Source organism: Eublepharis macularius, chromosome 3, assembly GCF_028583425.1.
Source record: "Eublepharis macularius isolate TG4126 chromosome 3, MPM_Emac_v1.0, whole genome shotgun sequence".
NCBI classification, from domain to species: domain Eukaryota; kingdom Metazoa; phylum Chordata; class Lepidosauria; order Squamata; family Eublepharidae; genus Eublepharis; species Eublepharis macularius.
The window spans coordinates 155,050,375-155,076,545 of NC_072792.1; the positions used below are offsets into that span (position 1 = coordinate 155,050,375).

A 26,171-nucleotide genomic window follows, 5' to 3' on the forward strand; every position below is an offset into this window, starting at 1 on the left:
TATATGAACTAGCTCCGTACAGATCACACCAGTAAATGCTAAAGGAAGGTTTCTAGCATCAATTTTATCTACAAGGTTCCCCTCAGATTCCTCTTGGTGCTCCATGAGTGGAAAAGAGGAAAAAGTTGGAGGGGGGAGGGGATCCTCACGTACAAAGACTGCACTGTTATAATATGATCCCCCTTCCCTCAAAAGCTGTCTGCTGCCAACAATTCTCTCCTCTGCCTTAATGTCTCTCTCTTCTTAACATCCACAAATTAATCATGACTTAGCCAAGCAGGGAACCTATTTTCTGCCCTCAATTTGAAAATCATGGAAGCTGTATAAAGTCGTTTTCCACCTGCATTTCTTTTGAGCCACGCAGTGCATTTATCTTCTATAAAGGACTGGGGGGGAGGGGGGAAGCCAGCGTATAAAAACTTTGTTAAGCTGTCACTATCAATAGAGATTTTAAAAAATGATTGACAAAGAAGAAACAAATTGCATTTTCAAATAAGTTTCCTTCCAACTCTTGTTAAAAGCTATAACCTCTGGTGTTAACTAAATTTAACCCATTCTGACCCTTTTTGTGGCCCCTAACCTTCCCTTTCTTCTGCTTCCTGTGCCTGATGAAGAAAACTGGTCCAGTCACTTGGAAAGAGTTCTGTGTTGCACACAAAGGCTGGATCGAGTTGTTAGTCTGTCAGGAGGTAGAGAATAGACAGAAAGGTCAGCACCTGTGCTGAGAAGCAGGTGACAGCGAATACGAACCATTCTAGGGCAAACTCTAATAGTGTCTACCCTTCCCCCTCCCCCCAAAATTCCACACTGTAGTTTAGGGTATTCAAGGCAGCGAAGTTTGCATTTACTCAGTGAATGCAGACTTTAAACAAATTAATCTATTGCTGTTCAACTGACTGTAAAATTAGTAGATTTACTGTTGCAAAAGAAGGCGAGCATTCACTTCCCCTTTAATAAGGTCACGGATGTGTCCTAGGCTTTCCAACAAAGCAGCTTTCAAACTCCTTGCAGCTGAAGCCAGAGACTCGCCAAAGCTGCAGAACAATGTCTCAGATGTACAGCAAAGGCCCCCATCACACTGCAACTGTGTTTAACGAGACAGTTAATACACTCCTTACACTACCAAGAGTTTGCGAGTTTTTAAAAAATCGTTATTTGCTACCAAGAACACATGGGGCTTGTGTTAAGGTTTTCATTCAGTTCTGTTTCTTTTTAAAAGCTTTCTAGGCAGCCACATTATGGTCACATGTGTTTCTTCAGAGTGGTATTCTTAAAGTTCATATAAAAGACAAACCATTTTTTAAAAACACTTTTAACTTCTTTTGTTGGGCACTGAATAGAAAGCTCTAGATCAGGACGTCATGAACTATCATTCATCCCATTTGTTGTGATTGTCTGAAATGGAAAAGATTTGGGCATTAACGACAAACTTGATACCGACTCAGACTCCCAACACAAACAGGCAATGTTCTGCATTGCTGGTCTGTATGTGGTTGGTTGATGCACTAAACTATGTTGGGAATCTGGTAGCAGACCATGAGCATGCCCCAAACATTACCATTAATTTGTTTCATGGAGTCATATGCAGGAAGCCATGAAAATGAAGCTTCAAGCTTCCGCAATAAATTGTTACACGAGCTCATACACATCTTGATGACGCCCATGGAATTCACAAAAAGGTCCAAAGAATTATCATTGGTAATATTTAAACCTCGACATTAGAAAAAAATTACACGTTTGCCCTTCTAGTCCTAGCTGAATATTCGATTAGCTCAGTTAACTAATTAACAGCACCATCCTAAACAGAGTTACACTGTTCTAAGCTCAATAACTTCAGTGGACTTATAAGGGTGTAACTGCAATACATGCGGCATATCTATATGTAATGTTCATTTGACAGATTATGTGTATTTGATATACAAAAACATCCCTAATATAAAAGAAACCAAATGATCACCAGATGTTTTATAGTATACCATTGCGGGTTAAAAGTTCATCGCTTCAATCCAATAATCCTCCCTGCATGTAGGGTGAATAGTTCCAGAAATCCAAATTTCCCTTCCCTTTCACCATATATCACTTTCACTCTGGGAATGAATGAAATGTGAAAACCAACTGCAATACTAGTGTTTCCCAACCTGAGAAACACCTACCTACGAAAGGCTTTTAAAAAGTTGGTGGTGGAGAGTACAATTCAGTTAGTGCTAAATTATTGTCAAGAAATTTTATTTGTAAAGGGTATACACACACATCAGCTTACATAACCATATTTTGAGGGATATTTGGAACTTTTCATGGTATTTCAATTTTTTAATTTATTCCATGGTTTCTCTCAGAATGCTTGATGATGTCCTGAGGAACCCTTGGGGGGGCAATTTTCATCAAATCAGCCCTCTGCAGGGCCTTCCCTTCCTTGTCATGCTGGGAATGACATCATTCCTGGAGCGACAAGAAAGAGCTCCAGAGTATGCACACCCCCTCTGTACATACCCCATAACCTCTCCCCCATCTCCTGGGTTGGGCTCTAGGGGACCTGGCAACCATAATGAAAATCCACTACAGAAGTACAGTACATACATAAACTGGGAAAGTCTAGCTGGTGTCCTGTGGATTTGGGTTCGCAAAATAGCAATACCTGCACACACATACCAGTAATTCTACTGAGTTCACTGAGGCTTACTTCCACTGTAAGCACGTATACAACTGCAGTCTGAAATCCATAAAGGAAAAAGGCCTACAACGCTGCTAAAATATGTTCATTTGCATTATCAACGTTCACCAAATGTCAAACAAACTGTCCAAACTGTAGTTTCTGAATTCTTTTTATCCAGTTGTAAAATACAATTTAATTCATATACACAGGAAACCAGATCTTAGACATATTTTAATGGGTCCCCCCCCCCCGCTTTTTTAAAACTTTTACAGCTGTGATGTTCATTCAGTGGTTTTGGAGCCACCTGTAGCTCTTCTGAGCATTGTTCCCCAATGTAGAATCTGTCCCATGTTCCAGGAAAGTAGCATGGCCCTTGCCTGGTGGGCTTGTAGTTGACAGGTGGTTCCCTCCTTGAAACAGTCATCATCAGAAGGGCTGGAGGGCAGGTAAGCTGCAAGACTCCATTAGCTGCAACCCTCATGCCAGAGGTGGAAGTCAAAAGCCCATTGTGTCCAACATCCACCTACTCTTCTCCACAACCTCTTCACTCTCATCTTAGCACCCAGGCAGCTACTAGGAAGCAAGCAAACTGGCTTGCAGGGGAAAGACTGCAAAACCACCCCCACGGCAGACACCTGATAAAGGTGCAAGCTAACCACATGGGTTAGTAGTGATTTTACTCCCTTTTCCCCAGGGTCAGCTGGCCTTCAGTTTCACAATCTCACTCATCCTGCTGAGACTCATCCTGAGGAGAGCACAGGGAGGTAAAGACAGAAGCCCTTCCCCTCATTCTAGATACACAAAGCTGGGTAAGGTGCAACAGTTGTGGGCAGAGACCACATTACATGCTCAGAAGTACTATGGCAATTCAAAAGGCTTCAGTTATACATGCAATAGTTACTTCTTTTGTTATTTATTATATGTGTTTTTTTTTGATGGGGTGGTGCCCAGGGCATGCAGTAGTTATGTGGCTCTTTTGGTTGAACATATTTGTGAATGTGGCTTTCCATGAGGCATGAATAAAACCCTGTCCTCAAGTCACAGTTGACTTATGGCAACCCCTGGCGGGGTTTTCATGGCAAGAGACTAACAGAGGTGGTTTACCATTGCTTGCATCTGCAGCACTTGTCTTCGTTGGAGGTCTCCCATCCAATTACTAACCAAGGTCGACCCTGCTTGGCTTCTGAGATCTGAAAAGATCAGGATCTCCTGAGCTATCCAGGTCAGGGTTCCATGAGATACAGAGCCGTATAATTCTATGCAGAATTACTCCAGTCTAAGCCCATTCAAACAAGTTACTCAGCATAAGAATTCACTGCTAGCTACTAATAGGATGGCTAAAACTAAGAGAGCTAGGCAAGATCTCTTCATACAGAATTTTTCTACATAGCTATAGGATTTTAAAAAATGCATACATGCGTTTAACATTAAATGAGAAAGTTACACAATTTTCCCCCTGTATCATGAACAAGCATCTGGAACCCACAGGATAACACATAGAGGCTTCCTGCAAAACAGGGTCAATTTATATTTTATGTGGCTGATGTCTTGTGTTGGAAGCCTCAAACATCGTTAAATGCCAAGTGGGAATTTTGTTGGTCTTTTAAGGTGCCACTGGAGTCAAATCCTATAGTGGCACCTCAGAAACCAACAAGATTTTTAGGGTGTAAGCTTTTGAGTCAGAGCTCCCTTCTTCAGACACAGAGGTAACAATATTGAGGAGGGGGGAAATATACAGATATACGAGCAGCAATAGAATGTAATGTTCACTATGTAGGTATCAATCTCCAGGATCCACAGCGCACTATGATGACCACCAGACGACGCAGATCGTCAGCTCTGCCTGCCGCAGCCCTCTCCGGAAGATAAAAGGTGCTGGCGCAGGTGGGGAGATTTCTCCCCAGGAGAAAAGGAACTAACACCCCGCGCACGCCATTTTAAGTCGGGAGACTCGATCTCGGACTTGCCAAGCCTGAGGTTAATAAATATTGCCCCCTCCATTCTTAAACAGACAAGTGTCAGGGAGGTACTCTTGCTTCAGGAGTGTGGCGCTGGCTCTCCCTAGCCCTCTGGCCTCTCCCGACACGAGTCTTGCATATTCACACAAAACGTAGCCAGCAGTACACAAGCGAGCCGTTTCCACAGAGGAGGCGGCACCCCTAACCCTCACCGCTTCCCTCCTCCCTGGCAGCGCCTCTCCACTTCGGCGGCGCACGCTCAGAGCATCAACCAAGGCCTCTCCCCGCCTGCTTCCTGCCCAGGCCCGTCCCCTTCCCCTCGCCCGTCTTCTCGGCTCGCTTCCGTAGCGGCGCAGAAGCGACTGAGTTTCTGGGCAGGTAAGCCGAGGCGGCCTTCTCGGGGTGCCCCTGGCGGGCTGCTCCGCTTGAGTTCGAGCCCGGGGTAAACCCTTGAGGGGGGCTACCGAGGCTGCGGGGGACGGGAGACCGAACCGAGGGGCCGACCGGCCGACCAGGAGAGGGCCCCGTCGGGCTGGAGACTGGAGAGCCCCTTTCCGTTTGTCGCAGCCTGGGGCTCGGGTAAAGGGCTTCCAGGTCAAAGGAGGCGCCTTCTTCCTTCTGAGATTCCTCCCCAGCTTGTGTATTGTATGTGTGGGTTGTTGGTTTACATTCTCCAAGCTTTCTGCTGCTACAGGCACGCATTTATGAATTTTTTTTAAAAAAAAACCATGTTTCCCCCCAGAAGAGCTAAGGGGATGAGACGTTTTATTTAGTTAGTTTATGCCTCCCCCAGAAACCCCTTCGAGGCAGCTCATCAAAAACTGACATAAATGATTAACATTAAAAACAAGCCAGGGGCATAAAAGCAGTATTTTAAAAATCCACCCACCTGTCAACATTCTTTTAAAAAGCTTCTAACTGACCCAAGATGACTCAGATACCTTCATGAGGAGTTTACTCCAACGGTGCCATCCTAAGTAGAGTCCACTTGAGCCAGTAGCCTTAGAACGTGACTCTGCATAGGGTGGCAATGAGGGTCTCCCTCTTCATCTGACACTCCCTACATCAGGTTGGCTCTTCTTCCCCTAACTGACACCTGACTGCTGTCAGCACTGCATTCTTTCTGAGACATTTTCCAAGTTCATTAGATTGTTCTTTTTTTAAAGGCCTTCTCCTGGTTAATTTAAAAACTATTTTTTCTAGGATACACAAGGAGTCTCCTGAATATATAGAGACCCCCACCTTGTTCATGGATGGTCTGTTCTTATTTATTCATACAGGGAGTAGTCAGTTAACTATTGGATATAATCATGTGGAACAGTTAAGTTCTTAAGAATTGTCTTATTGAATCAGACCAAATCTGATCAAACACTCTCTAGCTGTGGCCAGCAAACTACTTCTGGGAGATGTATTGTCGAAGGCTTTCACGGCCGGAGAACGATGGTTGTTGGGGGTTTTCCGGGCTGTATTGCCGTGGTCTTGGCATTGTAGTTCCTGACGTTTCGCCAGCAGCTGTGGCTGGCATCTTCAGAGGTGTAGCACCAAAAGACAGAGATCTCTCAGTGTCACAGTGTGGAAAAGATGTAGGTCATTTGTATCTACTCAGGAGGGGTGGGGTTGAGCTGAGTCATTCTGTAAGAGTTTCCCAGGGTGTGGAATGCTAATGGCGGGAGGCTTCACTGTATCCTGAGGTGGTTCTTTTGCATATGGATTGGTGCTTGATGTGCTAATCTTCTCTGCAGGGCTATTGTCGGGTGTGGAGTGTTTTGTTGGCCTGGTGTTTTTCAGAACTGGAGCCCATGCTCTGTTCATTCTTAAGGTTTCTTCTTTCCTGTTGAAGTTTTGCTTATGCTTGTGAATTTCAATGGCTTCCCTGTGCAGTCTGACAAAGTAGTTGGAAGTGTTGTCCAGTATTTTGGTGTCCTGGAATAAGATACTGTGCCCTGTTTGAGTTAGGCTATGTTCAGCCACTGCTGATTTTTCAGGCTGTCCAAGTCTGCAGTGTCTTTCATGTTCTTTTATTCTTGTCTGGATGCTACGCTTTGTGGTCCCGATGTAAACTTGTCCACAGCTGCAGGGTATACGGTATACTCCTGCAGAGGTGAGGGGGTCTCTGCTGTCTTTTGCTGATCGTAGCATCTGTTGTATTTTTCGGGTGGGTCTGAATACTGCTTGAAGGTTATGCTTTTTCATAAGCTTTCCCATCTGATCAGTAATTCCTTTGATATATGGCAAAAACACTTTTCCTGTGGGAGACTGTTTTTCTTTGGTTGTTTGATTCATCCTGGGTTTGATTGCTCTTCGGATTTCATTTCTGGAGTAGCCATTTGCCTGAAGTGCGTGGTTTAGATGATTAATTTCCTCATTGAGAAAGCGCGGCTCACATATCCGTCTTGCACGATCCACTAATGTTTTCATTATGCCTCTTTTCTGTCGGGGGTGGTGATTGGAGTTTTTGTGTAAGTACCGATCAGTGTGAGTTGGTTTCCTGTAGACCTTGTGACCTAACTGAAAGTTTGCTTTGCGGATGACCAAGGAATCCAGGAATGAGAGTTTTCCCTCACTTTCTTTCTCCATTGTGAATTGTATGTTCAGGTGGATGTTGTTGAGATGATTCAAAAACTCCATCAATTCTTCCTCCCCATGGCTCCAAATGATGAATGTATCATCCACAAACCGGAACCATACACTGGGTTTGTGGGGTGCTGATTCTAGAGCTGTTTTTTCAAAATGTTCCATGTAGAAGTTTGCTATAACTGGGCTGAGTGGGCTCCCCATGGCCACCCCATCCATCTGTTCATAGAATTCATTGTCCCATTGGAAGTAACTGGTTGTCAGACAATGATGGAATAAGGCTGTTACATCCTCTGGGAAAATCTGATTAATCAGTGCAATAGTGTCTTTTACTGGAACCTTGGTAAACAGGGATACAACATCAAAACTGACAAGTATGTCTTGTGGATTGAGTTTCAGAGAACTGATTTTGTTGATGAAATCTGCTGAATCTTTGATGTAAGACGAGGTTTTCCCGATGTGGTCCTGCCAAAAAAAAGTGTTTTTGCCATATATCAAAGGAATTACTGATCAGATGGGAAAGCTTATGAAAAAGCATAACCTTCAAGCAGTATTCAGACCCACCCGAAAAATACAACAGATGCTACGATCAGCAAAAGACAGCAGAGACCCCCTCACCTCTGCAGGAGTATACCGTATACCCTGCAGCTGTGGACAAGTTTACATCGGGACCACAAAGCGTAGCATCCAGACAAGAATAAAAGAACATGAAAGACACTGCAGACTTGGACAGCCTGAAAAATCAGCAGTGGCTGAACATAGCCTAACTCAAACAGGGCACAGTATCTTATTCCAGGACACCAAAATACTGGACAACACTTCCAACTACTTTGTCAGACTGCACAGGGAAGCCATTGAAATTCACAAGCATAAGCAAAACTTCAACAGGAAAGAAGAAACCTTAAGAATGAACAGAGCATGGGCTCCAGTTCTGAAAAACACCAGGCCAACAAAACACTCCACACCCGACAATAGCCCTGCAGAGAAGATTAGCACATCAAGCACCAATCCATATGCAAAAGAACCGCCTCAGGATACAGTGAAGCCTCCCGCCATTAGCATTCCACACCCTGGGAAACTCTTACAGAATGACTCAGCTCAACCCCACCCCTCCTGAGTAGATACAAATGACCTACATCTTTTCCACACTGTGACACTGAGAGATCTCTGTCTTTTGGTGCTACACCTCTGAAGATGCCAGCCACAGCTGCTGGCGAAACGTCAGGAACTACAATGCCAAGACCACGGCAATACAGCCCGGAAAACCCCCAACAACCATACTTCTGGGAGGCTCACAAGAACTTTACTAGAGATAGTCATCCCCTGTTGTTTGTCCCCAGACTTTGGTATACAGCTTTTGAACTTGAAAGTTTCAATCTTGGCTCTTTTAACTAATAATAATAGATAGATCATTTTTCATATGTTGTCTAATCTGTTTTAAAAGTCACATGTTGTAGCAGTGAATTTTATAAACTCTGTGTATAAAGTCATTCCTTCTGCGTAAATTATGTTGCAAAAAGTCATTCTATCCTGAATCTACTCTTAATTGGTGTCACTGACTCATCACAGTTCCAGTGCTTTGAGATAGTTTCCCCCCTTTTTCTATCCACTCCATAATTTTATAGCCCTTTGCTATGATCCTCTCAATTTTAACCAGATAAAATGCAAAAGTGTAGGGGTTTGGAAATACAAAGGCACACAAAAGGTTAAAGAATGAATGAAGACACTGGAACACGTTCATTTGGTGAGGAATGGTATGCCTACATGGTGTAAGGGAATTTAAAATCATAGGAATGGCCCTATTGGATCAAATCAGTGGTTCATCTGCTTCAGCATCCTTTCACTCATAGTGGTCAACCAGTTGCACAGAGGCAAAAGCCTTCCCCTGATGTTGCCTCATGGCCCTTGTATTTAGAGGTTTACTGCCTCTAAATACCTCTAAATACTGATTCATAAATAGGAACCCTTCAACAAAGAAATAATTTCAAACTTCCACTTTGTTTAGAAGAATTCTGGGTCTTAATCTAAAATCTAATTTTAAATGCTGGAACCGAAGTACTTTCTTGAGCTTCTGCTAAAATTAGACATGAACACTAAAATTACTAAAATAACACAATGGGGCGGGGGAGAGAGCCGTGGCACAGTATGGATGTAATTATAAGATGGTTTCATCTCTTGTGACAAACACCATGACAGCAAATACACACACGCATGTGTGTGCGTCTATACATTCCCACTGTAATGTCAGTAGCATTTAGTAGCAGGCTTGTGTAATGAAGGCACTTCAGGGCTACCAATTCTGGTCTCAACCCCAGAGGGTTCCAACAGCTATACTGTTAGTTATAACACCTACTTACTGTGGTTAAGTAAATAGGGAAGATTAATCTTGAGTTCTAAGGATAAGTCTTTAACTAGGCCCTTTGCCAGTAAAGTAATAAGAGTTCACTGGTTTACTTCTTTCTAGGGCTCTCCTGATCCAGTCAGAAGTAAACAAGGTCTGTACCTGGAGCTTCAGTCTTACAGCAGGACTCTGTAAAGTTCTGTCTTCCAAGTGACAAGCTTCACTTGGCAATTGTTTCAGAGTCAGGGCCTGGTGAGAGCTATAGACTCCTTAAGGTGATGCATCCTAGAACATGCAATCCCAATTTCAACTACATGCTAATGGGCTCTGATCTGAACATGCTGAGACTCAAGAAGAAAAGGTCATAGTGGATAGCTCAATGAAAATGTCATCCCAGTGTGCCGTATGCTGGAGGTTATTAAGGAAGTGAAACTCAAACAACCAATATTATAATGCCTTGCTCTTTACAGGCGTCATTCCCAATACTGTATGACCTCATTTCTAATACTGTGTGCAGTTCTGGTCATATCTCAAAAAGGACATTGCAGAGCTGAAACAAAATACAGAAGAGATCAAGAAAAATTAAGGGGTTGGAACAAATTTCCTGTGAGGAAAGACTAAAGAGTCTGGGACTTTTCAGTCTAGAAAAGTGATGATTAAGGGGGGGCAGGCATGATATAGGTTTATAAAATTATGCATGGTGTAGAGAGAGTGGACAGAAAGAACTTTTTATTACTCTTCTAAAACTCGAGGGCATCCAATAAAGCTGATGGGCGGTAGATTTAGGAAGGACAAAAGGAAATACTTCTTTACAAAATGTGTGATTAAAATGAGGAGTTTGCTGCCAAAGGATGCAGTAGTGGCCACAGGCATAGCCCACTTTAAAAGGGATTAGACAGATTCATGGAGGATAGGTCTATCAATGCCTGCTAGGGAATCTCCACATTCATATAGCTGAAATTGGGGTTGCATGTTCTAGGATGCATCACCTTAAGGAGTCTATAGCTCTCACCAGGCCCTAACTCTGAAACAATTGCCTTTTCATGAGGAGGGAAAAGAAAGGGAGGTAAAATGGAGAGAGGAAGTCTGTGAGAGAATTACAACCAGGAACAGGCCTGTGAGAGTTGAGAGGACACCAGTGAAGCTTGTCACTTGGAAGAAAGAACTTTACAGAGTCCTGCTGTAAGACTGAAGCTCCAGGTACAGACCTTGTTTACTTTTGACTGGATCAGGAGAGCCCTCGAAAGAAGTAAACCAGTGAACTGGCAAAAGGCCTAGTTAAAGACTTATCCTTAGAACTCAAGATTAATCTTCCCTATTTACTTAACCACAGTAAGTAGGTGTTATAACTAACAGTATAGCTGTTGGAACCCTCTGGGGATGAGACCAGAATTGGTAGCCCTGAAGTGCCTTCAGTACACAAGCATGCTACTAAATGCTACTGACATTACAGTGGGAATGTATAGACGCACGCACATGCGTGTGTGTATTTGCTGTCATGGTGTTTGTCACAAGAGATGAAACCATCTTATAATTACATCCATATTGTGCCACGGCTCTCTCCCCCACCCCATTGTGTTATTTTAGTAATTTTAGTGTTCATGTCTAATTTTAGCAGAAGCTCAAGAAAGTACTTCAGTTCCAGCATTTAAAATTAGATTTTAGATTAAGACCCAGAATTCTTCTAAACAAAGTGGAAGTTTGAAATTATTTCTTTGTTGAAGGGTTCCTATATATGAATCATGTGTGCACAACAACCTTTATTATTCCCTTCCCATGTATTTCTAAAATCACCTGCTGAATCCTATACCCATCATAATTTCAGATATGCTGTCTTAAATAGTTTGCCTTATTAAACTTTTTGTTCTCTCTCTTTCTCTCTCTAGGTACCTGTACTATTTTTTCACCCTTGTCCCCATAATGACTGCCTTGTGCCTAAAGAAGCTAATGGGTCAGGCCATAAGAAATGAAACTAATTTCATCACTAGATGTTTTGCCAGTTTTTGGCCACAACCAGTACACACCACAGTGATCTCTTACACATGGTTAGAACTGGAGCATTCTAAAAGAGGATTTATCTCTGTTCTTACAAAAGCGTTCTGTACATATGAAGATGACAAGGAAAAGGTGAAAGGAAAGAAAGTCAACCCCAATGCCAGGAAAACCATCAGAAGTGTTGGGAGGAAAATCCCTTATCGACTTATTCACATAATTGATGAGAATGGTGAGGACCAGGGGACAATGCACAGAGCAGATGCCATTCAAATCATGAATGAAAGGGGGGTGAAACTTGTCCTGTTGAAGGAGACAGCAGACCCTCCATTGTACAGACTAATGAGTGGTCAGCAGATTAAAGAAGAGCGCCTCAAACTAAGAGACAAGCAGAAAGCTAGCTCCAAAAATGGTATGCATAGTACTTGTTAAATATTTGTTGATTCTGACAGCTGTTCTTCCAAATACCAATTGGGTTGCATTCATCTGTTGAGCGTGGACTAAAATTGCTGATAATTCATTCTCCATTGGTAATTGTGACAGAAAATGGTTAAGTGGTCAGGAGTAGGGTTTCAGTGCCCTGCATAGTTCTTTATCATGCCTTAATACATGTATGTAAAACTATAGACATACATCTTTTTGGCAATTCTTGGTACAGAATTTTGATAAATTTAAGGTAGAGTGTAAACAAGCTGTGGAAACTTGTAAGCCTGGACTAACTGCCATTATTTAATGGTAGGTAATTTTAAGAGCTGGTTTATTATTGGAGAGGCAAATTGCACAGGTGGCTACAAGTACTCCCCCCCCCCTATTTACACCAGTTTCATAAGTTAGCACTCCCTCCTTGATAGGGCTGACATGGCTATACTGATGCATGTTTCTGTAACCTCTAGACTACTGTAACACATCATTTCAAAATGGCACCAAGTGTACGTACGCGCGCGTGCACACACTCACACAGAAAGAGAGATTACTAGTAGCTAATCAGCACACTATAAAATAAAAATGTCCTGCAGGCATCTTGGCATTTTTCTCTATTTGGATAGAGTGCCCAATTTAAAATGTTGATCCAACTAGTTCTTTCTGGTGGTGAGAAAAGATAGAGGCAAAAAATCTTATTCTGGGGTTTGCATGAACAAAAAGCCATGTGGAATGGAGACTTTAGTAGGGAGATGGATGAGACAAGAGTGAAAAAAAATAGCTGCATCCAGCCAAATGTATTAACAGTTACATCTCTCTACACAGTAATGCCTCTTACAGTTCAACAGTGCTCATTAGATACAAGAAAAAATGTTTGGATTTTTTTTGAAGCTTTGCACTAATCATTTGTGAAATGTGAATGCTGTTAGCATTTAGATAGTCTCACTGATGGACATGGTCATATTGTGGCTATTAAAAACCTTTCAAAGAGGTTAATGGGTCATGTCTTCACATTTACAAAGGAAGATTGTTTTTTACCAAGCTCTTCCTTTGTAAATGCATAACCACGGCTCATTCAGCACAGCTACAAAAGAGAACCACATTCTACCTGCATAAGTGTACTTTGCCAGTTTCCCTCTTCCTGCATTCCACAGTAATGGAAGTAGTCTAGTCCATCACTGCTCCTTTGTTCTTGCTCAGTATTGCAATAGGACTAGCAGCAACTCTTCAGGTTCTCGGGCAGAGAAAGTTCTTTGACTCCTGCTTCCTTAGACCTTTTAACTGGAGAAACTGGTGACTGAACCTGGCACCTTCTGCATGCGCTCTGTCATTGAGCCACAGCCCCTCCTCTCCATTATAACTACCTCTCCCAGGTTTTGTACTCAGATTCAAACCACTTAGCTCAGTTTTTCAATTATAAACAAGCATTTTCAGATCTGGGAACTGCTGGGTAGGCCCCAGATATTTTCGAACATCTCTTTTCCTCCTGCTTTTCTTTTTTAAAAAAACTAAAGAAGATTTGAGATGGGGTGTATTGGTATAACCAATATGACAATACATTAGAACAAAGTTGGCAGGGGCAATAAAGTAACTTTCGTTAGAACCTGTTAGGCTGTATGGAAATGTCCTTGATACTGATTGTACTAATCTCACACTACGTAATCCGCCTTGAAGTCTCAGTGAGAAAGGCGGGCTATAAATGACACAAATAATTAATTAAATGTGTGGTGCAAGTTTTCAGGTTATATAGAATTCTTCTGCAGGATTCATATTATAAAAGAAAAAGGTATTTATGGCAGAACATGTCTTGTTAACTGCTGTTCTGGACTTTGCAGACTTTCGGAATTGTACATTGGGCAAGGAAGGGCTCTTGAGTTAAGAGGCATGATGGGGCAGAAAAGCCAAGGTACAGCCTCCTTTGCTTCTGTTCCAGCCTCAGCGGGAGGTAGCGCACAAACTGAGTTTCTAGTACTGAAATGAGAGCTGTAATGGATCTTGATACTTACAAAAAAAAAAGACGAAAGTGGACTAATTGAGATGTTAGTCCACATGGAGGAAAATCAAATCAACGCTTAAGATAGTATTTTTAGGATCAACTAAACCCATCACAAATTTCAGCAGACTGGCTGGTGTGGTAGGTGGGAGAAAAGGTGGTGTACACAAGGACAAGACAAAGGCTAGTTCAATTAGACCATGCTAAATTCTGATGCTACTGAGACAAAGATAGTGGCAGATCTCCCTTGAATGTAAAAGACTTAGTAATTTGGATTTCTTTCCAGTCTTATGTGGAAGGCACAGATCCTTTGTAAAGCACAGAGCAACAGTAAAGGAAAACCTGGTAGTCCTTTCATTAGTAGAGGTGGTGCATTAGAAACAAAATGGTTCTTGGATGGTACAAAGCCCCCTGTGGTGTATGCTCTGTATGCCTATTGATAGAAACTACGAGATCTCTAATGAAAAGTACTGCAGCCTTTTGGTTCCAATTTGTTTCTCTAATCCAAAACCTTGTGTAGTATACACTTGTTTTAGTTAAGCTACAAAAGGCTTCAGCGTGGATTAGAATCCTCACATGACCTATCATATTTTGAAAGAATAGAAGTATAGGTGGTAGATTCAAGACCAAACAGGAAACATTCTGGCTGAGCAACTTGCCAATGGAAGGGCCCAGTTTAGGATACAGCTACATGGAACTTGCAGGCTCTTACTTTGTATTTTAAACAGGACTTGTTCAGCAGAAGGAATTAACTTTTACCACAGTTATTGCACAGCACGATTTAGATATCAAGATAAAACAAATTCAGAAATGGATTGAAAAGAAGCATAACATCAAGGTTACTGTGCAGCAAAAGAAAATTGCTGATGGACCAGAAAAGATGGTAAGCATAACAAATAAGAAGTGCACGGTCACTTACAGGCTAGACCACAAGTCCTCAGAGAGACATGTGTATCCTATGCATGCCCTTGTGAATGTTCTCCACTTTCCAGTTTAACTTAAATCACATCAGGATAGCCTGACCTTAAGGAAAACATCCTCCCCACCACCAGCGCAACTTATATACTGAAGGAGCTGCTGGCTTAGGTTCTAAAAGGCAGCTTAAAAAGATTTCTCTCCAGGCTTAGGGAGCAGGTCAAGTTGAGTTAACAGGTGGGGCCCCCCGATTATTCTCAGATGAGGAGGAAGCAAGTCAAGGCTTCTGGGAATTTTTCCAGATGAAGAGCTCTGGCAGGATTGCGGTGTCAGTTACCTCACTGAGGTGGCAATCACTCCCGACTAAGGACCTCTTAATAGGGAATATTAATGCTGGCTTTAATGTTCTCTGAAAGGTCCAAGTTAAATCATCCTGTTGCTTAATACTGGAAGGGGCTTGTTCTGTCTCGGAGACTGTGCTTTTCCCGTAGGTATAATTAAGAGTAGACCTATTCCTTCTGCTAGTCCTTGGTCCTTTGGAGGTAGTTATAGCCTGAAATTATTTCCTATTCTCTTGTGATTGACAAAAGCTTGTCCTGTGACCTCAAGATGGAGGAAGAGGGAAGCACCTGCCCTTGAAATCACTTCCTCTCAAGCCAACAGCAAAAACTTTTTCCTCTAAACACTGTGCTGCCACATTCCATTGGTGTGACAAATATACACTGTCACTTTCATACTTTAGGCAACTGTGTCCACCAATCTCTGCTGTCTTCAGTACAGACAACTAGTGCAGCATAGTGGAAAGGGGTTCAAGACTAGCATTGGGGTGCCTTGCACTCACGTCATTACTCAGCCATGAAGCTCCTTGACTGACCTTGGACATTTACAACCACAGTGTAAAGCAAGCCAGAATGAGAATTAAGTAGAGGGTAAGGGAAACCATCCATGCCACCCCAAGATCCTTGGAAGAAAGGGTAGGATAAAAGTGTGATAGGACACAAAAAACACAAGTGACTAAAGGTGTCACCAGCTGAAGGTTCCCAAGCCAGATCTGGCCAGCTAAATGTATTAGTTGTACCATGCCACAAGCCAAACAGAGAATCTGTGGTAGCTGTGACTTACCAGCTAGGCAATGAGCAGACTAAGAGGTAATGGGCCTAGTTTCCACCTCCTACCCCCCCCCAAAGAGTTACCTACACTAGTTCATCAGTGGGTGGTGGTATCATTGTCATAAATACTGTGCCCAGTTACATTTCAGTTGCATCTTTTGACTAAGCTAGTGATACGTAATTTTTAATGCCAAGCCTTCTTCTCATTTTCAGCTAGAGTTATTTGAGAGGATTTTAGAGACCATGCCTGGGAAAGCTACTTACCTCTCCCCACCTCGTATTCGAAAAGAAGGAAGAAGTATGTGCATATATAGACATATGTCAGAGAAAGAAATCCAGACATATAAGCGTACAGAGAAAGAAAAAAACACAGAAAAGGACAATGAAAGGAAAACTACCGAATCAGGTCTTCTCAAGCAGTGATTATTTTATTTTTCTACAAAAAGTGGAAACATTTCAAAGCAAATACAGTTTCCTGTACTGACTACAAACTTACCAACAGTGACATCATAAAGCCATTCAAGTGCATGAAGCTCATCTACAACTCTAGTCTAGACACAGTGTTTCAACATTTGGCAGTGTGTTCTCCACATGGTTTTGTGTGGTTAAAGTCTCATCCATTGACAGTCCACTTCGCTGTGCTTTAGGTGGGATGTAGCCACTGAGGCGAGAGGCCAGACTTCGCTTTGGACGCTCTTTCTAGCATTGAGAAAGAACACAACACTGTATTCAGTTATTAATTCTATCAGAAAGAGAAAGCTTTAAAGATTTCTAAAAAAATGATGTTTTGTACATTTATGGGTCCTCCCTTGGCCAAAAGACTGAAAAATAAAATATACGTGATGCGATTATTTGAAATACCAGGTTCCATTTTCATGTAGGCAATACTACATCTTTCCATCAGTAGGTTTCCAAACATAAGGGAAAGCAATCAGTTTCCAGGACCCTTCTCTTCCCCACCTGAAAGTTTCAATAGCCTTACCCAACTAATGCCCCCTTCTCAGGCTTCATATTTCACTAAGATGGAAATTATAACTCACTTCAAGTTATGCTTTAGACAACATCCAGTATCAGTCTAGGGACTCACCCATCCTCTCCCAAGAAGGGGTAGTACCCTTGATGGAAAATTTAGCTTCCTTCAATTTCTTCCCTGGAGAAGAACCTCAAGATTTGTTTTTGGTCATATTTCCAACAAATGTAACTATTTCTACTCCGTCACTTAGAAAGTAAACCTGCTCAGTTCTGTGGAATTTGGGTGGTTCTTCTAGATCTGTTAGCAACCTGGCATCTCAACCAGAAAGGTCTTGTCAATCACCACCTGGGAACAGTTGTATTGAAGGTAAAGGGTTCAAGAGTTTGACTTACACTTAAGTTCAGCTTCTTCTTATTTGGGTCATGTACCACAGCATGCCTTTCGAGACTTTGCTGTAAAGAACAATAGTCCTGTTTATACAAGGGCCTAAAAAGGAAGCACGTGGATTTTGAAGGTAATTTTTAAAATGCCTACTTTCATTGCAAAGACTTTTCCACAGCCAGGGTGGTCACATGAGAACGGCCTTTTCTCCTCATGGAAAGAGACAATATGGCTTTGAAGATTGAACACACTGGTGTAAGTCCTTCCACAGCCTTCTCTTGGACATCTAAACACTTCTCTCTCCAAGGCATGAATTTTTTGGTGGGATTTGAGGTAATCTTTACGTCTGAATGTTTTGGAACACACGCTGCAAACTGCTGGCTCTGAAGGAGAAAAAGATGAATTAATTGAGCTGTGATGCAGCACTTCACTGGTCTGAATCTCACTTCACTGGTTTGAGGTCACCAGGTGGCCTGGGGTAAGCCACGCCTCTCAGCCCCAGCTCCCTGCTGTATTGTGGGGATAATACTGAATTTGTTCATCACTCTGGGTGGGCACTAATCTGTCCAGATGAGCAGCATATAAATGAACTATTATTATTACTGAGTCCAGTAGCACCTTTAAGACTAACCAACTTTACTGTAGCATAAACTTCTGACGAAGAGAACTGTGATTCTCGAAAGCTTATGCTACAGTAAAGTTGGTTAGTCTTAAAGGTGCTACTGGACCCTTTTCTATTTTGCTACTACAGACTAACACAGCTAACTCCTCTAGATCTATTATTATTACCAGCAGAGTTCTGAACAACCCAGTTTCTAAGCAGCAATCCCTCATTTCTTTCCCAGCGAAGAGCAGTATGTGTACACGCTACGTAAGTGGCATAATACAATACCAGAATATATTACCATAATCCCCCAGATCAATAAGTGATTGATCCAGATCTCACCTGTGACATGAACTTAGGCAAGCTACTGTCCCTGAGTATGGCAACCTCCTCTGTCTGAAATACGGGTTTAATACTGACTCTTACAGGGTTATTATACCAAATATTGAATCACATGATCTACTGTACTTTCAGCATTCTTAAAACACTATATGAGTTTGTCCACACCTACAGCTATAAACCTGCCACAAACATTACCCAAATGAGTACAGTATACCATATGGCATAGTGTTACTCTGAGTTGGACATGAAAAGGTCAGACTAGATGACTGGCAAAAGAAAAAGGATTTTAAAAAGAAATATAGCAAACTCTGGGATGAAATTTTAAAATGAACTACTGTGTGTTTCAGTAACTTACCCACATGCTCATCTTTTGTGTGTTTCCGGAGTTGCGACCACGTGTTTGCAATAAATGAACAGCCAGCTTCCTTGCATGTATAGCCTATTAAAAGATGCCAACATGAAGTTTAAAACAGTCTTCTTGTTGGATGTTCACACCTCTCACTCTCCAAGCTCTTGCTACCTTTGCAAATAACTGTTTCAGTTCACAGACTTGGGAGGGGCTGTCACTCCGTGGCAGAGCATCTGCTTTGCACACAAAATCCCTGGCATCTCCCTTTAAAAGGATCAGATAGCAACTGATGTGAAAGACCTCTGCCTGAGACCCTGGAAAACTGCTGCAAGTCTGAGCAGACAATACTGACCCTTGACAGACCAATGGTGCAACTCCAGATAAAGCAAGTTCACCTGTTTAAATTTCCACTGTTGTAAGAACAGCCTCACAAGCTCACTTGTCTTAGAGGTGATCTGTGCATTATTGTTTGAAGACCGTTCTCATTCTACATTGTCCACTTGGCATGTGGTTATTTACAACTTCACTTTAGAAAGACCACCAGTATTCTCATCAACAATATTGTTCTCTTTAAAGTCAACCTTATCAAGCTCTCTCTTTTTGTATGATGAATTTGAGAATGCACACAGATATTCAGGTATCTCAAACTCTCTCTGCTCTCCCCCTCCCACTGCCCAAGCAGAATATCCGTTCAATTAAAACACACAATTCAAGTCAGCACTGGAAGCTTTAAATTATGCTTTAAATTAATTACTATATATGAATTGAAAAAATATATCTTGTAAAGTGGGGGGAAATCAATTCAGAAGAGACTGGAAGTTGCAGAAGGAACTGCTTCAGTGGAAGAGTACTTTAGATTTCCTCTTAGGCTCAGCTTTCCTTGAGGTGATACGACTATCGCTTGGATCTTGTTATGTGTTCCACAGAGAGACACTGAGGAGTGATTTTCTCTGATTCTCCCCACCCCCTCAGCTATTCCTAGGGTCCCCCATCCCCCACGAGCACTATTTTAAGGATCTATCTGAGCTGCAATTAGAGAGGAGATAGGAAGTTGCACTCTGTGGATGGAAACCCTTCTATCCACGAAAATGTCAGGCAGGATCCAAGCCTGTGTCTCAGCTAAACATTGCAGGCGGACACTGACAGGGCTAGACGCTCCCCCTATAAAAAAGAAACTTGGTGCGCATAATCATGACAATAAGAGAAGACTAGGCTAGTACCAGTCCCCCAGGCATGCTAAATTTCTGTGTGGAAGGAACACAGGAGCACTTAATAATGAAGCACAACCTTACTACCTCTGGTAGAATGCGGTCTCTGTCAAATCAAAGTCTGCATAGCAGAAAGATTAACACACTAGCTCTAAAATACAAGAATGTCAATCGCAGTAGGAAGTAATGGGGGTTGCTCCAAACTCCATGCATTTAGAAACAGGATGCAAACTTCTGCATGCTCTTTTCACCACGAGTCCATACCCCTTAAAAGATGACATATGCAAGGCAGTGAGGTGGCAAAAGAGAGCACCGAGACAGGTTTCCTACCTCCTAAATATTCTCAATTAATTTTCAAAGGTTGCCAGAATTCTTAATGCTGGTATATAGTTTCTCTAACAACTCTGTTGAAAGATTCCCAACTATGAAGCATTGGGAACATGGGTAGCTTCTTCTCAGTACACGTAGTATGACTGCTGCCTCTCTGTACCAGTAACAATTTAAGTGTAGGGCAGCCAGACATTATCAACAAAGCAACCTACATATCAGAGGACAATATGGCAATGCTCCTCACTGTGGCATCGCTTTCAATATTACATCTAGTTAAGGCTTCTTGAATTCACCGAGACAAAGACAGATCTGCCCCAGTCAAGTAGGAAGAAGTGACGGGAGGTGCTGATCTAATAGCAAAAAGGGATGCTATCTCTGTACCAGTAACAATTTAAGTGTAGGGCAGCCAGACATTATCAACAAAGCAACCTACATATCAGAGGACAATATGGCAATGCTCCTCACTGTGGCATCGCTTTCAATATTACATCTAGTTAAGGCTTCTTGAATTCACCGAGACAAAGACAGATCTGCCCCAGTCAAGTAGGAAGAAGTGACGGGAGGTGCTGATCTAATAGCAAAAAGGGATGCTGCGGGAAGCTGTTAGAAGTGAAGCAGGCTGCCATCCTCTTTCTATTCCAACAGGATAGATCAGATTTAAACCCAACAACATGCTGTTGTCTTCTGATACGGCCCTCCTTAGAAACAGGTTATCATCTAGGATGGTTTATAAGGATCTTCCACCAATGAACCTGCCTAACTTCTAAAGTTTGGCAGGGTTGAAACAAAAAGCTTGAATTACCTTCATGAGTCTTTTCATGGCGTTTTAAGTGGCTAGGTGTAGTAAAGTACGTTCCGCATCCTTCGTGACTACATCTAGGTGTCAGACACACACATATTCAGACAAAACTAAACAGTCTCTGTAGCACACCCCCTCCCATAACAGCTCTCTCTGTACCGCTGCCATCCCTTCTAGATTATTATGACCATTTAATAACAGAAAAAATAATTTCAAAAAGTAACTCTTTGTTATTCCGATCTATAGGCACTGAAATGATCAGTACTCTTTTCCACACATACAAGGGTATTTTAAAAAATAAGCAGCATTACTAGGCAATTCACTTACTTGAAGAATGGTACTGTCCTATGTTGATACTGATGAATTTTCAACTGCTGATGTTTTTTAAAAGACTTCCCACAATTTGCAAAGTCACACTGTTTGGAAAATCAAGTTAGAAGCTGTTAAAGGCAGACCAAGGTGAATGTAATGCTACCACATGCCGTGTTTGGAGACTTGATCAAAGCCACCATACGAATCCATGTCAGAGCTGGGAACAGGACTAGATGTCCAGGCTTTCAGTCCAAGAAATGACCTATCGGGGCAATTTATGTATGTAGAGCCCCAGGGCTCTGGTCCAAGTCTTTCGCACAGACTAGAATCCCACAACTGGCTATGGCAACCTGCTCTCTGCGAGCAAAGAGGGAATTGCTTTCCTGCCTCAGCAGCCAGTGGGAAGATGTGTCTTATGCACATGTGCTAAATCACAACTCAGAGCTGGAACTGTTACAGGAACAAAGAAACACAGGGCTGGAAGGGGCCCCAAGAGTCATCTAGTCCAAGCCCCTAAACAATGCAGGAAATTCACAGCTACACCCAACAGCAATGTCATAATAGCGAGTATTTATTTTATTTAGGATATTAATATGCTACCTCTTCTGACTCCTGCTTGAGGCAGTTTACAATTAAAACAAGATCACAAAATTTAAAACACACTATTGGCCAGCATAAAAACTATCCATAAAACAAGAGGCAGACCATTTAAAAAGCTGGTAAGATAAAACCCCTAATTAAAAGCCTGGGTTAAAAGATGTGTTTTGGCCTGGTGCCCAAAAGAAAGTAAAGAAACAATATAAGAAACAATTCCCTAATACTTAGCATGATGGGAAAATGAGCGCAACTTACCACATATTGGCGATTGCTGTGTTGGCGTCCCATGTGCTTATTCAAGTTTGATTTTGTTGTAAATTTTTTGCCGCAGCCATCAGCTGTACACCTACAAATGCAAGTATTTATGTCCTCAGTAACTAAGAATGAACATGACAGCCACTGTGGTGTAGCGACAGGATCTGGAAGACCCAAGTCTTAATCCCTACTCTGCCACTGAAGTTTTCCGAATGATCTTAGGCCAGTCACACATCTCAGCCTATCCTACCTCATAAGGTTGCTGTGAGGACAAAAGGGAGAAGTGGAGAATGTGGTAAGCTACTTTGGGTCCCCATTGGAAAGAACAGTGGGGTATAAATGAAGTAAGTAAATAAATAATAGCTAGTTACTGGCAGTCAAAAGGAATGCATCCATCACATGGATTTTAAATAATCTAGGTTGGATAAGTTTACATATGAATCAAACAATAGTTTCAAAGAAAAACAGACTTGGTGCTGGCTCCTGTGTGCAACACGCTTGCCCCCCCTTTCTCTGTTGTGCTCCTGTCCCTAGAAGCAACATGGGGGTGTTCTGCCAGGGGAGGAAAGAAAGGCAACCAAAATCTTGCATGAGTGAAACAGCATTTGCACAAACAGACCAAGGCACAGGATCCAAGCCTTTATTTTAGGAGGATGTGCTGGACTACCGGCTACAACCCAATCTCAACTGGAAAGGAGAGAGAAGAGTTCATGCAAAGTTATATCAAAAACCCAGTTCTTATACAATTATATCTGCAGAATCACAAAAAGTGGCAGCTCTGTGAGAATTCAAACTCCTCTCACCCCCAAATCCAAGTTTACTTACACAAATTGCTTTTCTCCGGTGTGTGTAAGAAAATGGCGCCTCAGGTGGAAGTTTCTTGTGAAGCCTTTGCCACAACCTTCATAATCGCAAACGAAGGGTCGCTGACAAAAAGACAAAACGGTTGTAAAATAAAGTACTTGTTTGTTTACGTCTCTCCCCCCATACCTGCTCTCTGACAGAGAATACTGTACTCACTTCAAGATGACCCCATTCATCAAATATGGGGCTAGTAACCTCAGATCAGTATGTGAAATTTAAACACACATCCTACACTGATCTCTCCACTTCCTTGACTTCCCAACTCACAGTTCCAGTTACCATTCTGCCTCCTACTACGTCAGGGCCATTCAGTCTTCTTTTCCCTTAGTCTCACATGCTATTTCTCTCATGGCCAAACTACTGCTCCCTCATAGGTGCTCCAATGCCAGTGTTCAATAGGCAAATCCCACTTTTTGGCATCTAGAGAAGGTTCTGTAACATTTAATCTTTACAAAAAAATAATTAAGGGCCTTACTTCAGGGAGGGGGGCAGGCCATGTTTGTCTCCTGCAGCTCCCTTACTGAGAAACTCAACTAATTGAGTGTTCCTAGCATAAAGATGGTTCACCATGCAATTCTACAATGCCCATGAGCTCTGCCAGGGTGAACAGCTCCAATTTTAGATAGCGGCAGTGGTCAACAGACTTACAACAGGCCTTTCCCCTCCACAACTCTGCCCCTTTCTCCCTCCTTCTCTGTAAATTTTGCTTATAAAACTCAAAACATTTTTATAACCGTACAATATAGAGTGAATATATACATACATACGTAAATTTAAAGATAGGTCTAATTGTTAGACTTATGGTATATGTATAGATAAAGAATAATATATAGAAGTCTAAGTAAATGACAATAAGTGTGTATAATAAGTATGTGTATAGTAGTATTGGAATTGATAAAGGGGGGCAAATTGTTTGTCCCATATCGAAGAGAATAGAAGGAGTAAGATAAAACATAGGTTATCAAAATGAATATTATTAGTAGTTTTAATGAAGAAGATAGATTAAGAGGATTTTATTTATATGACAATTTATATGACAATCTATATGTGAAAGGAGGTGGAAATAGTGCTTAGAAGAATCTGAAAGTATATTATAAATAAATAAATAAAATAAGTATGAAGGGAGTAGAGGGAAAGTGGATAGGGGGTTGGAAAACTGTTGGAAGTCAACAAAAAGGGGGGGGAAAGGGAGGGGGTTAGAATTAGAAAAAATTAAAGAATGCGATTATAATTATTATATGTTTCTAATCCAATAAAAATTCTTTAAAAAAAAAAAACTCAAAACATTTTCTACACCACACACATCTGACGTGAGCTTTGACTCACAAAAGCTTGAGCTCAAATACACTCTGCTAATCTTTTAAAGTGCCACTGGACTTCTGGTTTATTTTGCAACCTGAGTTATTTTGAAGATAAAAGAGAAATGATCTTTTGAGTTCCTCAGAAAAAGGGCAGGGTAAAAATGTGTCTGCATCCTAACCTACCTCACAGGAGGATTTGAGTCCAGTGGCAGCTTAGAGACCAACAAGATTTTCAGGGTATAAGCTTTTGAGAGTCAATGCTCCCTTTTTCAGATAACAGCTCTTGGAAAATTTATCCTCTGAAAATCTTATTGGCCTCTGAGCTGCCACTGCACTTAAACGCTGCTGTTCTACTGCGGACCAAAACAGCTTGAAACTACCTCATAGGGTTGTTACACAGTTAAATCAAAGGAGAAGAACCTAACCTGGTTTGAGACCCCACTGGGTAGTAAGAAGGGGTCTAAATGCAAAACAAATAAAAGAGACAGTGAATAATACACAAATGCTGATCGTGTATCCTCTTGACTGCGACTGAAGGCACATTGCCTACCAGAAGAACTAGTTCCAGGCAGCACATCCTGGATCACAAAACCCCCGAGATGAATCACACGTTCAGGATTCGGGTTTCCAGGCTGCGCCAAGCAAATCCCATCCGCCGCAAACACTGGACTGAGCACGCGCCGATCTTCCCGAGCAGCCAATCCCGAGCTGCCCGCCTGCCCGCCCCAGGTCCTAACGGGCTCCTCCGGCGGGCCCCCTCCCCACCAGGTGTCGCCGGGTTCTCTCCGCCCCGCCTAAGGACGCTCGCTGGGCTCGCCCACGGCCACGCCCTCAGGACTGCCGCGCCCCCCCCCCCCCTGCCAGGTGCCCCTCAGCGCCGCCGCCTTCACCTCCCCGGTGTGGCCGCAAAGGTGGGCGTCCAGCTTCCAGCCCTTGTTGAAGGTGGCATCGCAGCCCGCGAAGGAGCAGATGTACTGGAGGGAGACGAGGCGGCTGCTCCCCTCTCCGCCGAAGGGCCCTCGCTTGCTCGGCGGGGACTGAATCGCGGCGGCGACGGGCTCGCAGGCAACCTCCTCCCCGGCCATGCTGGGCTCTTGCACCATGTGACGGCAGCCTCGCACCACCCACTTCCTCCCCTTCCTCTTCCAGCGCTCCTCCTCCTGCTTCCAGCCTGTGCGTAACCTGCGCTGGGGATTCCTCTGCCCAGTGGTTGCGCGATGGATGAGCTGTGAAAACTCATCTCTTGGTCTTTAAGGGGCTATTGAACCCGGATCTTGCTTTGAGCCGCCTTCGAAGCCCTGTTCCCCCAAATGACGGCGCGCTTCTGCGGGACCTCCTGGGAGGGAAGGCGACGGCTGGATTGCTCCTTAGGCGAATAAGATTATCTTGTGCTTTTTTTAAAAAATCAAAAACCTTCATTGTTATTATTTACAATACAGTTATGATAACGATTATTGCAATCGGTTTGAAATAATGAACTTTCTCTTATGAATTAATTATGCATCATATTTTAAATGCAATACGCTAATGTTAAGATTAGTTACATTCAGACACTTTATTTGAAATAAAAAAAAATGTTTTACTTAGGGGAAAGTGAGTGAAAGCTATTGGTATTGTTCCAGTTGTTACAATTTTTTAAAAAGTCTCCAAGAACATGGTTATAAGGGATCTATAAAGATGTAACAAATGGGGTTGCCAGCTGTGTGCCAGAGGGCAAAATGGGGTGGGGTTGGGGGACTTGCTGACATGGCAATGTCACTTTGAGCTCTGGAAGTGACATGGCTGCTTGAGCCAGGCTTCCACTTTATGTGGTAAAGGCCGCAGAAACAGGGAAATTCCTGGTGCAGTATGGATGTTGTGAAAGGCAGTGATTTCCTGCATTTGTGAAGACAAGTCCCCCC

General features: G+C 42.5%; 2 protein-coding genes across 3 annotated transcripts; one reads left to right on the forward strand and one right to left on the reverse strand.

Moving 5' to 3' along the window:
* The first annotated feature begins 4,934 nt into the window (after positions 1 to 4,934).
* On the forward strand, positions 4,935 to 16,813 carry MTIF3 (mitochondrial translational initiation factor 3). 2 transcript variants are annotated; one of them, XM_054974612.1, is made up of 4 exons: positions 4,935 to 4,989; positions 11,413 to 11,930; positions 14,660 to 14,814; positions 16,169 to 16,813. In XM_054974612.1, the coding sequence occupies exons 2-4, from the start codon at positions 11,447 to 11,449 to the stop codon at positions 16,376 to 16,378; spliced, it is 849 nt and encodes a 282-aa protein (XP_054830587.1). In that variant the 5' UTR covers positions 4,935 to 4,989; positions 11,413 to 11,446; the 3' UTR covers positions 16,379 to 16,813. The 2 variants fall into 2 exon arrangements, with proteins under 2 accessions (XP_054830587.1, XP_054830586.1); XM_054974611.1 differs by lacking the exon at positions 4,935 to 4,989 and adding an exon at positions 5,026 to 5,256.
* On the reverse strand, positions 16,365 to 25,355 carry GTF3A (general transcription factor IIIA). The gene is made up of 9 exons (XM_054974610.1): positions 25,161 to 25,355; positions 22,931 to 23,031; positions 22,106 to 22,196; positions 21,269 to 21,357; positions 20,945 to 21,018; positions 18,611 to 18,694; positions 17,463 to 17,692; positions 17,321 to 17,380; positions 16,365 to 16,654 (listed from the first exon to the last, which is right to left on the reverse strand). The coding sequence occupies exons 1-9, from the start codon at positions 25,353 to 25,355 to the stop codon at positions 16,502 to 16,504; spliced, it is 1,077 nt and encodes a 358-aa protein (XP_054830585.1). The 3' UTR covers positions 16,365 to 16,501.
* Between the last annotated feature and the right edge of the window lie 816 nt (positions 25,356 to 26,171).

Bases quoted from the DNA above. Each gene is read 5' to 3' on its own strand.
- MTIF3 (XM_054974612.1), top strand. From the start codon at position 11,447: ATGACTGCCTTGTGCCTAAAGAAGCTAATGGGTCAGGCCATAAGAAAT. The intron at 11,931-14,659 runs GTATGCATAGTA...TATTTTAAACAG, and splicing joins GAAAGCTAGCTCCAAAAATG to GACTTGTTCAGCAGAAGGAA. The intron at 14,815-16,168 runs GTAAGCATAACA...TCTCATTTTCAG, and splicing joins CTGATGGACCAGAAAAGATG to CTAGAGTTATTTGAGAGGAT.
- GTF3A (XM_054974610.1), bottom strand. From the start codon at position 25,355: ATGGCCGGGGAGGAGGTTGCCTGCGAGCCCGTCGCCGCCGCGATTCAG. The intron at 23,032-25,160 runs GTGAAGGCGGCG...TCTTTTTGTCAG, and splicing joins TTTGCGGCCACACCGGGGAG to CGACCCTTCGTTTGCGATTA. The intron at 22,197-22,930 runs GTAAGTAAACTT...TTGCATTTGTAG, and splicing joins ACCGGAGAAAAGCAATTTGT to GTGTACAGCTGATGGCTGCG.